The sequence below is a fragment of the Carettochelys insculpta genome, chromosome 25 (genome assembly GCF_033958435.1).
Source record: "Carettochelys insculpta isolate YL-2023 chromosome 25, ASM3395843v1, whole genome shotgun sequence".
NCBI classification, from domain to species: domain Eukaryota; kingdom Metazoa; phylum Chordata; order Testudines; family Carettochelyidae; genus Carettochelys; species Carettochelys insculpta.
Window position 1 is genome coordinate 964,024 of NC_134161.1, and position 13,389 is coordinate 977,412.

General features: G+C 43.6%; 1 protein-coding gene across 4 annotated transcripts in view; it reads left to right on the forward strand.

The window, feature by feature from the left end:
- The window catches only part of HMBS (hydroxymethylbilane synthase), a 49,706-nt gene that overhangs the window by 16,261 nt on the left and 20,056 nt on the right, over positions 1–13,389 (forward strand). For 3 of the 4 annotated variants that reach the window (XR_012642500.1, XM_074976699.1, XM_074976700.1), the window contains exons 4-8: positions 2,539–2,702; positions 2,831–3,078; positions 5,287–5,488; positions 9,505–9,561; positions 10,453–10,506. Coding sequence is in view for 3 of the 4 variants with exons in the window: in XM_074976699.1 (XP_074832800.1) it covers positions 2,539–2,702; positions 2,831–3,078; positions 5,287–5,488; positions 9,505–9,561; positions 10,453–10,506 (725 nt within the window). In the remaining variant the exon portion in view is untranslated. The remainder of the gene's footprint in view (positions 1–2,538; positions 2,703–2,830; positions 3,079–5,286; positions 5,489–9,504; positions 9,562–10,452; positions 10,507–13,389) is intronic. The other variant, XM_074976701.1, reaches the window with a different exon arrangement.

Genomic DNA, 13,389 nt, shown 5'->3' on the forward strand with positions numbered 1-13,389 from the left:
GTTCACCAGGGACTCGCGGAAGAGGATCTGGGAGGAGATGGAGAGAGCTGATAGCACAGCTGCCCGCTGCTAGGCGAAGGTCCACAGAGGGCTCTCAGCAGAGGTAACTGGACTGGGGTGAGGGTTGCAAAAGCCAGTGGAGCTGATGAGACCCCCTCACGCAATGCCCAGAGTGCCAAGCCTGGCTTATTTCATGCGTGTGTGCCTCAATTAAAAAAATAACGTTCGCCTTTCCACCCCCCCAAAATATGAGCATTCTTTTTGTGAAAATAATCCTCTCTTTACATCCACTCTTTTTCCTGTACCTTAACCCCCTTCCCACACAAATAAAAGTATTCTTTCTGAAGGACGCACTCTGATTTATTGGTTATTCCATAGGGCTATTGGTCATTGTGGGGGTGCACAAATCATTTTGAGAAGTGGAGGTGGTATTACAACAGTGAAATATGGCAGAATCCTGTGGCTGCCCAATCATTTATGAAGCTGTTTTTCAAAGTCTTCCTGATTGCTGCTGCCTCTGTATTTGCATAGGAGAGTGCCCTTGCATGCGGCTGCAAATAAGCTCTGCTCATGCCATCAGCCTCTGCACTTCAGACACCCATAAAATTCTCCTGCCTGGATTCACAAAGGTGATGAAAAATACAGCACCCTGTAATCGTGGTGGGGACATTACTTTCTGAAATCTCCAGACGGGTCAACAGGCACCTGAACTTTGCTTTTAATTGGCCAAAGGTGCTTTCCACCACTGTTCTGCACTTGTTGCATCTGAAATTGAAGTTATCCTTGCTGTGGTCCAGGGCACCTGTGTATGACATCATAAGGCAAGGAAGCAGAGGGTAAGCAGGGCCACTCAGTATTAGTATAGGCATCTCCACATCACTAATATTGATCTCTTGGTCTAGAAAAAGTCCCATGCAGAAGCTTTCTGCACAGACCAGTATTTCTGAAGGTGTGCACATTGTGCACCTTCCCTGACCACCCCACATTGATGTTGGTGAAACAAACTTTGTGATCTACCAACTCCTGCAACACCATCCAGAAGTACCCCTTTCTGTTTATCTGCTCAGAGGCCAGGTGGTCCGGGGCCATGGGGTGGGTGCGCATGCCATCTATTGCCCCATCGCAGTTTGGAAACCCCATGGGAGCAAAGCCATCCACTGTGGCCTGTACATCTCCCAGGGTCGCAGTGTTCCTCAAGAGAGGCTGACAGACTGCACTGGCTACGTGTACCACCACGGCCCCCACTATAGATTTGCTCACCCCAAATTAATTTGCCACTGACCTGTAACTGTCGAGCTTTGCAAGCTTCCATGGAGCGATTGCAACTCGTTTATGAACCATCACCATTCTTGGACTGCTGCACTTCTGGATGTGGGCTGGCAAATCACAAAGTTCCATTTAAGTGGACTTGTGCATGTGAGAGTTCTGCATGCACTGTTGGTTGTCCCAGGAATCCAAAAAGATGTGGTCCCACCGGTGTGTGCTGGTTTCACAAGTCCAAAACCGCTGCACCACTGTCAGCCCTGCATCTAGGGCAGCCAGCATTTCTGAGTTCTTGGCCTCCAGTTGAGCGATTTCCTCTCCAACATCATCATCCTCTCAGCCCAGTGCCTTCCGAGTTGAAAGATAAAGTGTACTAGATTCCAGGAAGTTGCCATAATGCTCTGTGCGATGACTTGAAGCGTTTGAGGATCCATGCTTGTGCTAGTGCTGTGTTGGAGAAAATGGTGCGATCTCCTGTTTGTTGTTTGGGTGGTTAGTGGGTGCTCTGTATTCTGGGAGAGTGCTTTGCATTCTGGGATAGTGACATCAAACCCCCGCAAGCAACTGCAGCAATTTTTTCCCCTACAACCCAGTGGTACAAACCCCCCAGAATGCAACAGGGTAAAGCACTGTGGGATAGGCACCCACAGTGCGTTGCTTATGCAGTTGAACTTGGGTAAGGCAATGGAGACATAGTTAATTGACATGGAGGAAACTGGGGGTTAACTTTCTGGAACATTTGTGGACAATTAACTTTGAGTTTATTCGACGGAAGTTAAAAAGTCAAATTTCTTAAGTCAATTTTATTTCATAGTGTAGATGTAGCCTCACTAAGGGAGTTTCATACATGGGTCTGTGAAGTGAGAAGCCTCTGGAACCATCCCAGTATGCCTATCTCTCTGGGAAGCAACAAGGAAGATGCAGGTGACTGCAGCTGCTTTGGACTTAGTTCTAGTATTTGTTTGGAAAGTGTTATAGAACTAAACATCTGAGGGTAGGACAAAAAGTAATGGACTTAAATTGCAGCAACAGGATTTAGGTTGGTCGTTAGGAAAAACTTGCTGACATGGCATGTAACGCTGGAATGAATTGCCTAGGGAGGTTGTGGAATCTCTGTCTTTGGAGATTTTTAAAACCTGGGCAGAGAAACAACTGTTGGGGATAGTCTCAATAATACATAGTCCTGCCACGAGTGCTGGGGACTGAAGTAGAAGACCTCAAGGGCCCTTCCAGTCCTGTGATTCTATGATAAACAGTTTAGTTCTTCTTTAATAGGTTTTGCAGATGGAAGTGTTCTACTAACAGAAGGAGACATCACACAAGATCGACACACTACGACCCAGATCTTACATGAAGGCAGTTACCCAGTTACTGGCCTTGCATTCCGTCACCTGGGCAAAATCACTCATCTTTTTGTTGTCACTACAGAGAACATCCTGGTAAGATACTGGCTGGATAAAGCTGTACTGGAGGTCAGACTCTTGCCCACTGATTATATCAGTTCGTGTTTGTTTATCACGACTTGGCTCTTCAGCGTAACTTCTGAAAAATCATATTTCCTTTGTAGTCCTATCTGCTGTCAGTGAAGGATTATCCTCGTCTGGAGCTGGACACACGTGGTTGTGGTTTACGCTGCTCCGCCCTCAGCGACCCTTCCCAGGACCTCCAATTCATTGTGGCAGGAAATGAGTGTGTGTATCTGTACCAGCCAGATGGACGAGGCCCCTGCTTCCCTTTTGAGGGGCAGAAGTTGATTGTTCACTGGTACCTGGGATACCTCATCATTGTTTCAAAGGACCGGAAGAGCTCTCCACAGTAAGACACTGGGAACCAGATGAGTCCTTTTAACATGTATTCACTGTGCAATTTTAGTTCTTTGCAGCTTTCCTGGCACTTGGTTGCGCAAGGCTGATGTGATACAGAGCCTCATTGCTCCAAAGTGGGAGATAGCTCCTGGTCTGTAACAGTACCTCCGAAGAGGCCTGCTGCTTTCATAGTAGTTGTGATGGGATGCCTCCAGTGTGCATCGTGGAACTGCTGTGCCCCCTTAACTCTCTCCAGCCTGGCCTGTCTCTCATTACGCCTTGCTAGTGACCAGCAGCAAGCCCTCCAGTTGCTACTGTCACTCAGCACAGCTGCATATAGAGCCCAACACCAGGCCAGACTTTGTGACTGCTCCCAGAGCTTCAGTGTTTCCCAATTTTATTTGGCCACGGAACCCTTTTAAACTCAAAAGAATTTTGTGGAACCCCATTCCCAGGCTCTGCCCTCCTCAGCCCCCAAAGCTGGCCCCCGTCTCCAGGCATTACCCACCTCAGCCCCAAATCCACCCCTCTGTCCCCAAGCTTTACCCCCACATTCTGCTAACCCATCGCCCTCATCTCCAGGGTTAACCCACCGCAGCTCCACACCGGGCCTCAGGACTAACCCGTGTGGTGCTGGCTGGGAAGCCTAGGCCAGATTGCCGTATGCATCTGGCGGAAGGAAAGCTGGCATGGAGATGTTCTGCTGGTGGGGATGAGCCGAGCCACGCCACTGAGGGATTTGGCCGCGTGAGCAGTGGGGCAGGTCAGGGGCTCTCTGTGGCTCCCTGTCCTGCCACCTCTGAAATAATCCAGCTAAATTCAGTTGGTTTAATGGCTGGATCCATCCCACCACCCTGCCAGCTGGTAGGTCAATTAAATTTAGTTCTGTTTCAGTGACAGCAGGGCAGGGAGCCTCAGAGGAGTCAGCTGTTGTGATGGAATTTCCTCACAGAACCCTTGTTTTCACTTCGCGGAACGCCGGGTTTCCGTGGAACACCATTTGGGAAATGTTGCACTCCTGAATCTCTGAGTAAGGTACCAGAGCAAAACCCTCCCCAGTATGGTACCTCAGGAATGTATGATGTAATTTATTAATTGGTTCACTAATTCATCAGTGGGAAGTGGACATACCTCAGCTTTCATATAACTTGAGCAGATTTGTCACGCGCGTCATACAAACTGTCACTACTAAAGCTAAACAATGAAAAGTTTCACTACAAAAGTAGAATTTGACTAGAAGTGTTAGGCCTGACAGCAGAGTAGATATCAGAATAAAATAAAATATGAGCATGAGGCCTGAATTCTCACTCATATTATGAATTGTCTAATATTTGTATTTCTGCATATAACCACTGGAAATACATTCTGATTGTATCAAGGGGTTAATCACAAGCAAAGGAGAAGAGCTGTTTTTCTTCCAAAGGAATTTATCTGTCTGATATGTAAATTGAGTATTGTCTTATTCACAATCCACAGTCTGAGCTAAATGCAGAAAGAGGACTGTGAGGCTTAAGAGAAGAAGAACAGCAGTGGAAAATGGTCTCAGAGGGGTGGATCCGCTTAGTCTGTAGGTTCCTAAATAACAAGCAGTCCTGTCGTATCTTAGAGACTGACAAATTTATTAGTTCATGAGCTTTTGTGGGTGAAACCCTCTTCATCAGGTGTGTGTAAGGGAAAGATCTTATCCAAGGATGCACTTCAAAAGTTTACTAGACTATAACAGGGAGAAGGAAACCACCCTCTCTTCCTTCGCCTAGGAAGTAATCAGGCAACATGATTACATTCATGAAAATAGGGTCTCAGCAAGATTTGGTTGAAAATACTGCAAAAAAGGCTTTGGCTAAAATAATCTTATTTGAACAAAAGGTCAGACAGTTTAGTCTTCAGGAATGGTGCTATGATTTTTTGAGAGAGATTACCTGACCTTGTCAAGTGAGATGTATAGCAGATGAGCTGATGGCCTCTGGAAGTCACAGCCATGGCTCCTGGGATAGTGGTGTGCACCACCAGCAAGATCCAGTGGGATCCCCTAGCACTTCTTATAACATATGTAGGCTGCTTCCCATCTAGCAAAGGGACTAATAACATGACACACTCAAATTATTGTGAAAAAACTTTGGCTATCCTGGCTCTCACTGTGTTCAGGAGACACTGAGCATGTAGCTCAGAAATACAGGTGCACGTGTGCTAAACTCTTCCTCTTTCTTCTGGTATCCAGATCAGAATGTTCTGGGAGTGACCCACAGAACTCTGACAAGCAAATCTTGAATGTCTGTGACCTGCATAACAAGGTCATTGTGTATAGCTCGGTCTTCGATGATGTGATGGATGTCTTAGCAGAATGGGGATCTCTCTATGTGCTGACGAAAGATGGGAAGATCCACGTGTTTCAGAAGAAGGATACTCAGCCCAAACTAGAGGCAAGGCACATTCTTAGTCTGGGTTATGGCTTCAGAATTGTAAAGGCTCCACACGAGAATAAAAAGACAGTGCTTTGGACAAGTGAGCTGTATGCTGGCAGTGTTATAGCTGCCAGGTTGCTCCCCAGATACTAGACAGAATGTGTGCGTGACTAATAAGAGATATGACTTAACTAACCCCGTCAGGTGAGTTACACAGCAGATGACCTGATGGATTCTCTGCACAACTGAGCCATGGCAGGCATTTTAGTATTTTATGCAAACCCGTATTCGTAGTGTTACGAACACCTCGGACATTTATACAATGAGTGTAGTATGTCAAAGATGTCGCTGTCTAGAGCAGAGAGTCTGACTCATCTGAGTATAAATCGAATATTTCATTTAAAAAATGTTTTGCTGTTTATGAAGCTTCTGAAATCTGAGCCAGATTTTGCCCTTTCTACAGAGTGAATTTGACATCTTCTTCCAGAGCTTTAACCTTGCTGGTTTGTGAGGCTGTGGAGAGGGCTGTATATGATGTAAGGAAACGAGACACAGAGATATGTTATTGTGGTTTAACCAAAAAATGGCCATAATGGGTGAGACCAGTGATCCATTAGGTGCAATATCGTGTTTTGTGATGGTGGCCAGAGGTAGATGCTTCATAGAGAAGGGAACAGAATAGGACAGTTAGTGAGTGCTTCACCCCCTAGTCCCTATCTAGTTCTAATTTCTCCTAGCCAGAGATTTAGGCACACCTAGAGCGTGGGGTGGTATCCCTGACCATCTTGGCTAATAGCCATTGACAGACCTATCCTCCATGAATTCATCTAATTCTTATTTGAACCCAGGTATATCTTAGGCCATCAGAACATCCCCTGGCAGTGAGTTCCACAGTTTGACTATGTTGTGTAAATGTAATACTTCCTTAGATTTGTTTTAGATCTGCTGCTTGTTAATTTCATTGAGCGACTGTTGGTTCTTGTGTTATGTGAGGGGGTAAATAATACTTCCTTATTTATTTTCTCTGTCCCGTCCATGTTTTTATGACCTCAGAATATCCCCACTTAGACATTTTTTAAGGTGAATGGTTGTCCCAGTCTTCTTAATCTGTCCTCATATTAAGACTCTTGCGATTCCCTAATCTTTTGTGCTATTTTCTACACTACTTTGAGTTTTTACTGCATCTGTTTTGAGATGTGGCAACCAGAACTGTATACAGTATTCAACATATGGTTGTAGCATCATATTTTCTTCTCTCCCCCTCCCAATGCTTCCTAACATTCTGCTAGCTGTTTTGATTGAGTGGGTGTTTTTCCGAGAACTGTATCAGCAACGAAGGGTCCTGTGGCACCTTATAGATTAACAGAAAAGTTTTGAGCATGAGCTTTCGTGAGCACAGACTCACTTCATCAGGTGCTGATCTTGGAAATCTGAAGGGCCAGGTATAAATAAGCCAGAGCAAGGGTGGGGATAACAAGGTTGTTAAGGGTGGGGATAAGGGTTGTTAAGGGTGGCAGGCTTTCTGCCTTTGATGTACTTAAAAAATTGACAGTTTAGTTTTGTTTCTCTTGCTAATTAGGCCTGCCAAATTATATTTTTAGGCTTCCCACAGTTTAATTTATGTTTCCCCATGAGGACTTTACATTGGTTTCCCCACCTCCCCTCCAAAAAATGTGGCTTTTTGTCTCTAACTGCCTCTTTCAATTTGTTTAGCTGTGGTGGCACTTCTTTGGTCCTGTTGTTGATTTTTTTCCCCCTTGGGTATACATTTAGTTTGAACATCTATTATGGTGGTTTTCTAAAAGATTCCGTACAGTTTGCGGGCATTTAATTCTTGTTATTGTTACTTTTGACTGTCATTTAACTAGTTTTCTCGTTTTTATGTAGTTGCCCCTTTTTGAAATTAAATGCTCTTCTGGTGGGTTTATTTTGTATTTTCTCTCTACAAACATGTTAAATTTAATTACACTGTGGTCACTATTACTGTAGGGTTCAGCTATATTCCCCCCTTGGACCAGATCCTGTGTTCAGTTTAGGACTAAACCAAGAATTATCTTAACCCTTTTGGGTACCAGGACAAGCTGCTTCAAGAAGCAGTCACTAATGGTCTCTAGAAACTTTATTTATGCATCCTTTCTTTGGTGGCGTGAACTAAATCAATATGGGGATGTTTGACATCCCCCGTTGTTATTGGGTTGTTTTATAGCCTCTCTAAACTCAATGAGCATTTCACAAGTAAGAAGCAGTCCTGTAGTACCAAATTTATTATCTGTGAAGCTGCACACTAACATGACTCCACCTCTGAGACTATTGAGCATTTCACAATTACCAACACCATTCTGGTCAAGGTGGTCAGTAGTCTATTCCTACTGCTGTATTTTTATTATTCCAGCATGGATTTTCTAGCCATAGAGATTCAGCAGCACAGTTTGGTTCATGGAAGGTTTTTACTATATTTGTTTGTGTGCTTTCTTTTACACAATGTCATTCCCTCACCAATACATCCTACTTTGTCATTCCTGTATATTTTGTGTCCTGGTGTTGCAATGTCCTATTGATTTGTCATAAGCCCACCAAGCTTCTGTGATTCCTATTACAGCGATTTTCTTTTTTAAAACCAGGCACTCAATTTCACCCAACTGAGCATTTATACTTCTTGTATTTGCATGCAGGCACCTGTAAAATTTGTCAGTTTTTAGTTGTCTGCCTTGGTGTAATGTGATCGAGTGGGACTCTTTTTCTCCTATTTCTCTTTAGGTGTATAACCATACACCAGTGAAAATAAATGCTGTTCATGCTGCTGAAGAGTAGACCTAGCCAACTATGAAAACAAAGCTTGTGCATAATTTAATAAATGGAATCTGTGAACATCTGGCTGGATTCAGAATCCTAGATTAAGACAACATGATTCCAAAGTGGTGGTGTTAAAACCACGTTAGTTAATGCTCTGAAGGTACAGTTTTGTGTACAGTTTGAGTATTTTTATGACTCTTGCTGTCAGTCAAAGGTTTCGATACAGGTGGTTTTCTAGTGGGCTGAGATCACTTCTGAGCTCAGAGATGAGGGGGAGGGTTTGACCCACCCCTTAATAGATGAGACCTTATTTAATACCAGTCCAATTTAAAAGAAACAAGTGCACTTTGCATGGGGGCCTTTTATAGAAAGGAAAAGTGAGTCAGGATAGTTAAATTACTTGCTCAACATTTCACAGCAGCTCAGTGGCAGAGTTCTCGATAAAGCCCAGGTCTCTTGGCTTACTGCCTTTTGTCTGTCCCCAAAGATTGTGATAGTTGCAAAGAAATTGTGTTCTGTTGCCTTGAAGATGGGTGTTCATTAGAGCTGGTATATAAAGCCACATGTTTTGTCTCCTTTCTCCCCAGAAGCGTACCTTGGTGAAAATTTAACATTGTTCGCTTACGAAAATAGCCATTGTTTTGATGTGTAGACCATAGTGACCGTTTTGATGTGCAGACCATTACCTGCCATACACAGAGTTGGGGGAATAGCAGGCACGAAAAAGTATGGGAATATGTCATTGAGGGAAAGGGGTTCTTCTGTTATCCCTTCTTCTAGTGGTTCAGCACAATTGTTCTTTTCATGCAGAAGCTGGACAGCTCTTCAGAGGCGGTTCCTGCTGCTGAATTTCCTTCTCTGCAGAACTAGTAACCTCCCTTCCAAAGTAACAGAGAAAAAGCCATGCTAGTCTATATACTATATATATATATATATATATATATATATATATATATATATATACACACACACTATATACTCCCTTCCTAAGTGCTGGTCACACCCATCCCTGCTCTCTGAAGGTCTTTTCCTCCCAATCTCCTAGTGCAGCACATATTGTAGTGAGTCTTTCACCTCTTATCTATATGCCCAGGCTACACTAGAAGAGTCTGGGTCACAAACGGAACTGCCCTGCCTCCCTAGCATGTGGTCCAGCACACATTGTCCTAGGCAGCACAGGCAATAGCTTCCTTCTTCTCTTTCCCAGTTCAATGAGCATTTTCTTCTCTTTCATATAACAGGCGTTGGATTTGGAAAAGTCTGTAGCGATGGAGAACCTGACACCAAGGAACGGTCAGGTAAAAACAGGTTTTGCATTCTTTGGGACCCAATAATTATATATCTCATAATAAATTGCATGTATTTCAGCTGTGCAAATCTGTCAAGCTAATTTAATAGGCCAGGCTTAAAATCTACCCATTTGCCCTTTAAAGTTTCTGAGGTAGGGAAGGAAACAAAACCCAAACAATACTATTTTCCCATTTTTAGGCGGGGGGGAGGAAAAAAAGCAAGTAAAATGTTTCCAAGTTTGGGATCTCATCACTGTTTGGCTTAGTTAAAATGCAGTGCCTAAATCAAAGTGAGAGGATGAGAGAGTAAAGGAATTATAACACGTTCTCTCTAATTCTGCTGTTTACTGATTGGATGGTCTAAGCTGGTAAGGAAGAAGTTTGATCATTTTTAATAGACATCCATAAGATCTTAGTTGAACATTTGCTCAGGAGTTTGAAAGTGAAAAGTTCTCCATATGAATTAATTGTTTGTTCTTAATGACTTTGTGACTAGCCGAACATTTAAGAACTTAATACAATACATATGGATTGCAATCCTGCCAGTGCTTGCTATGAAAATCAATAGTACCGTTCACAGCAGTGTGTGCGATGACTGGTAGTGTTTGTGGGTCTGACGTGTAGGGCCCAGTACTGTGAGACAGCCACAACCTCCTGGGAGGTGCTGCATGTCTCCCAACAGGCCTTGATGCTCTTTGCAAACCACTTCTCTCTTAGCTTAAATGTTTTCTTCCTCAGTTGAGGAAGATATGATTGCCAGTTGGGTAATTGATTTAGATGCCGTTGGGAAGTAGAATGTGATCTGAGTTGGCAGAAAGCACTAGAAAGAAAATCTACACAATTATAGATTTGGGGGGTTTGCCTTTATTTTTAGAATACATGAAATGCATTTTTTTGTAGGAAGAAAATGGCCTGAAAAAACAAGTTATCCGAGTGGGCACCAGAAAGAGTCAGGTGAGCTTCTGCTTACTGCATTAGTTTCTGTTCGAGTGTGGCCATATTGCAGGTCTTTGCCCACAAAAGCTTATGCTCCAAAATATCTGTTAGTCCATAAGGTGCCACAGGACTTCTTGCTCACAATGGAGAGAACTGTGACTTGAGACCTTGACACTGCATCTGCTAAAAGTAGAAAATCGGGGTGGCTAATTGCAAATGTAAAAGTATAATGTACCACACTTACCTTCTGGAAATAAGTGTGCATCTCTAGTATTTACAGATAACCCAAATGAAGTATAGCACCTACCAAGTTTCCAAGTACAGCACCTATCAAGTGAAATAGGGAAGTGGTCCTAGTGAAGGACTACCAATCCCTAGTTCCTTGTTCTATTTCCATCTCTACCACTGGTTAACTGAGTACTTACGGCAAGTCTCTTAGACCCACATCTCCAAAAGTGGCCTCTAACCTTGGGTATCCAAACATACACACCTAGCTACTGAATTGTCTGATTTGCTGAGCTCTTTCAACTCCTAACTGAAGTTAGAAGGTGTAAATGCAACTTAGGTTCCAGATATTTAAAGGTTTGGACACCCAAAGTAACGGATACAATTTGTTCTTTATCTGTAAGGCTTTATGAAATTCATGGCCACAAGAAACGCATCACAGACCATGAAGTCTAGTCTTTTGTGTGCTTTTACGCTATCCTATCGAGATTCCCTGGTGGGAGACCAGTGTTTCTCAAAGTAGGGGGTTCTGACCCAAACAGGGGCTGCAGGGGTGTTGCAAGAATATTTGTGAGGGAGCCCACCCTTACATTTACCCTGTCTTCTGAGTTGGGACCCCTGGAGACTGGGAGCTACTGGCCAAGGGCCCAAACAGAAGTTAGTGTAATACCATACCACGTTCACAACCATCTGCCACCTCTTTCTAGCTGCCCAGCTGTGACGATAGTACCACTGCCAGCAACAGTACAGAAGTAGGGGTAGCAGTACTACCTCCTCTGGATCTTCTGGGTCAGGACCCCCAAAATTACAACACTGTGAAATTTCAGATTTACGTAGCTGAAATAATTAAATTTACAATTATTAAAATCCTATGACCATGAAATTGACCAAAATGGACAGTGAATTTAATAGGGCCCTATTTATCCGTACTACCATTTTCACCATGGTGGCTAGTTCACCAACAGACTGGTGCATGAGGCTTTAGTCTTTCGTATTAGTAAAGCACTTTGAAGTCTTATTAAAAGTACTATTAAATAGAAAGTATTATTAAAAAGAAGTAAATGTATTTGTATTTGTTTATGGAGATGAGTCAAACCAAAAAGCCTGATTCCTTCTCAGAAAGTAAGCCTAGCCTGGAGTAATGATATATTTGCCAGTATCTAAATTAGCAGTAACTGTATTCTTTCATCAGAGTTGCACTGTAATAGACTCCCTTGTTGACAATCCCTGAAGCTAGGCCCTTGATTGGATGGGCCATGAGTCTGAGCTTGGAAACTTGCCTTATTGCTGCCTGGACTGTATGCATTCTGAATAAACGGAACTTTAGTCCCAGTGGCCGTCGGTTGGCACATATCACCAGCACCAAACTCACAGAATAGCTCCAGAAACAGGGAGGTGATTGCGCTCCCTTTTTAGTAGAATCCATTTGTGTTTGCATATTGGTATGTTCAACAACCAAATAGCTTACATGCAGGCAAAACTTAGTCTGCATTGAAACTTACAAAGGCCTGGAAGGGAGAATACAGGATTTGATTGGTCTTGCTATCTAGCTGCAGCTGCAAGGAGCCAGCTTGCAAAGAGAGATAAACGGCACAGGCATGGCTCTAACTTGTGCAAAGCTAGAAATGAGATAGCTAGGCATTGAAGGGTGGGACACTTTTCACCACCCTGTGCAATCTCCTAAGCTGCTGTTAAGAATGATCGTTATAAACACTTCTAGATTCTGCCTTTCGCCAGAATCTCATAGCACTGTACAAAGTCCAGCAAACCTTTGGACTCATTTTACAGCTGTGGAAATCTGTCTTGCCCAGGGACACTCAGAGCATCAGTAACTCAAAGATTAGAAACAAGGATTCGTGGTTCATCTTCAGCTCTGGCTACTAGACTGCAGTGCCTTTCACAAGGTCTGCATCTATAGAGGGATCTTTTACCTTAGACTTTAATAGTATAGTGGTGGTAGATTATTTTGATTCTCCCCTTTCCAGAGTGTAAGTTAAATGTCTCCCATCCACAGGTACTTGAGCCTTTTTCGGGCTTCAAATCCAGTTGCATTTTTAGCAGTTGCTGTTCTCCTTCTGCACAACTTTCTGACTTAGCGCCACTCATATAGGACACAAATCCCACAGACAAATCTTACTCCTGGCTCCCTACAGAATCAACAGCACCATTAAAGGTTAGCGTTCATAAAAAGCACAGAGCAGATATGGTGCAATTTAGCTCATCTCTGGTGTTCCCTGTAAGCCGAGCGCTTGGGCAGCTGCCCAGGAGAGATTCAGGTGCTGCCTCATTGCTTAGCAGAGTGCCGCAGCGGGCAGCATGTGTTTCTGTCGGTGGTACATACCTGCACATGCCTGGGTGCACATAATACAATTTATCCCCCTATGGATGGAAAGAGAAAATTAAGGGGAACACTGCTCATCACTCACTGAGATGAGAGTTACCAGGCTATGTAGTCAGACTTCATTGTAAAAATGAGTCTCTTACTGCAGGACCTGGTCTCTAGATCTGTCCACAATTCTCAGTGGCTGTGTCTACACTAGCCAAAAACTTCGAAATGGTCATGCAAATGGCCATTTTGAAGTTTACTAATGAAGCGCTGAAATACATATTCAGCGCCTCATTAGCATGCGGGCAGCCACGGCACTTCGAAATTGACGCGGCTCGCTGCCGCGCAGC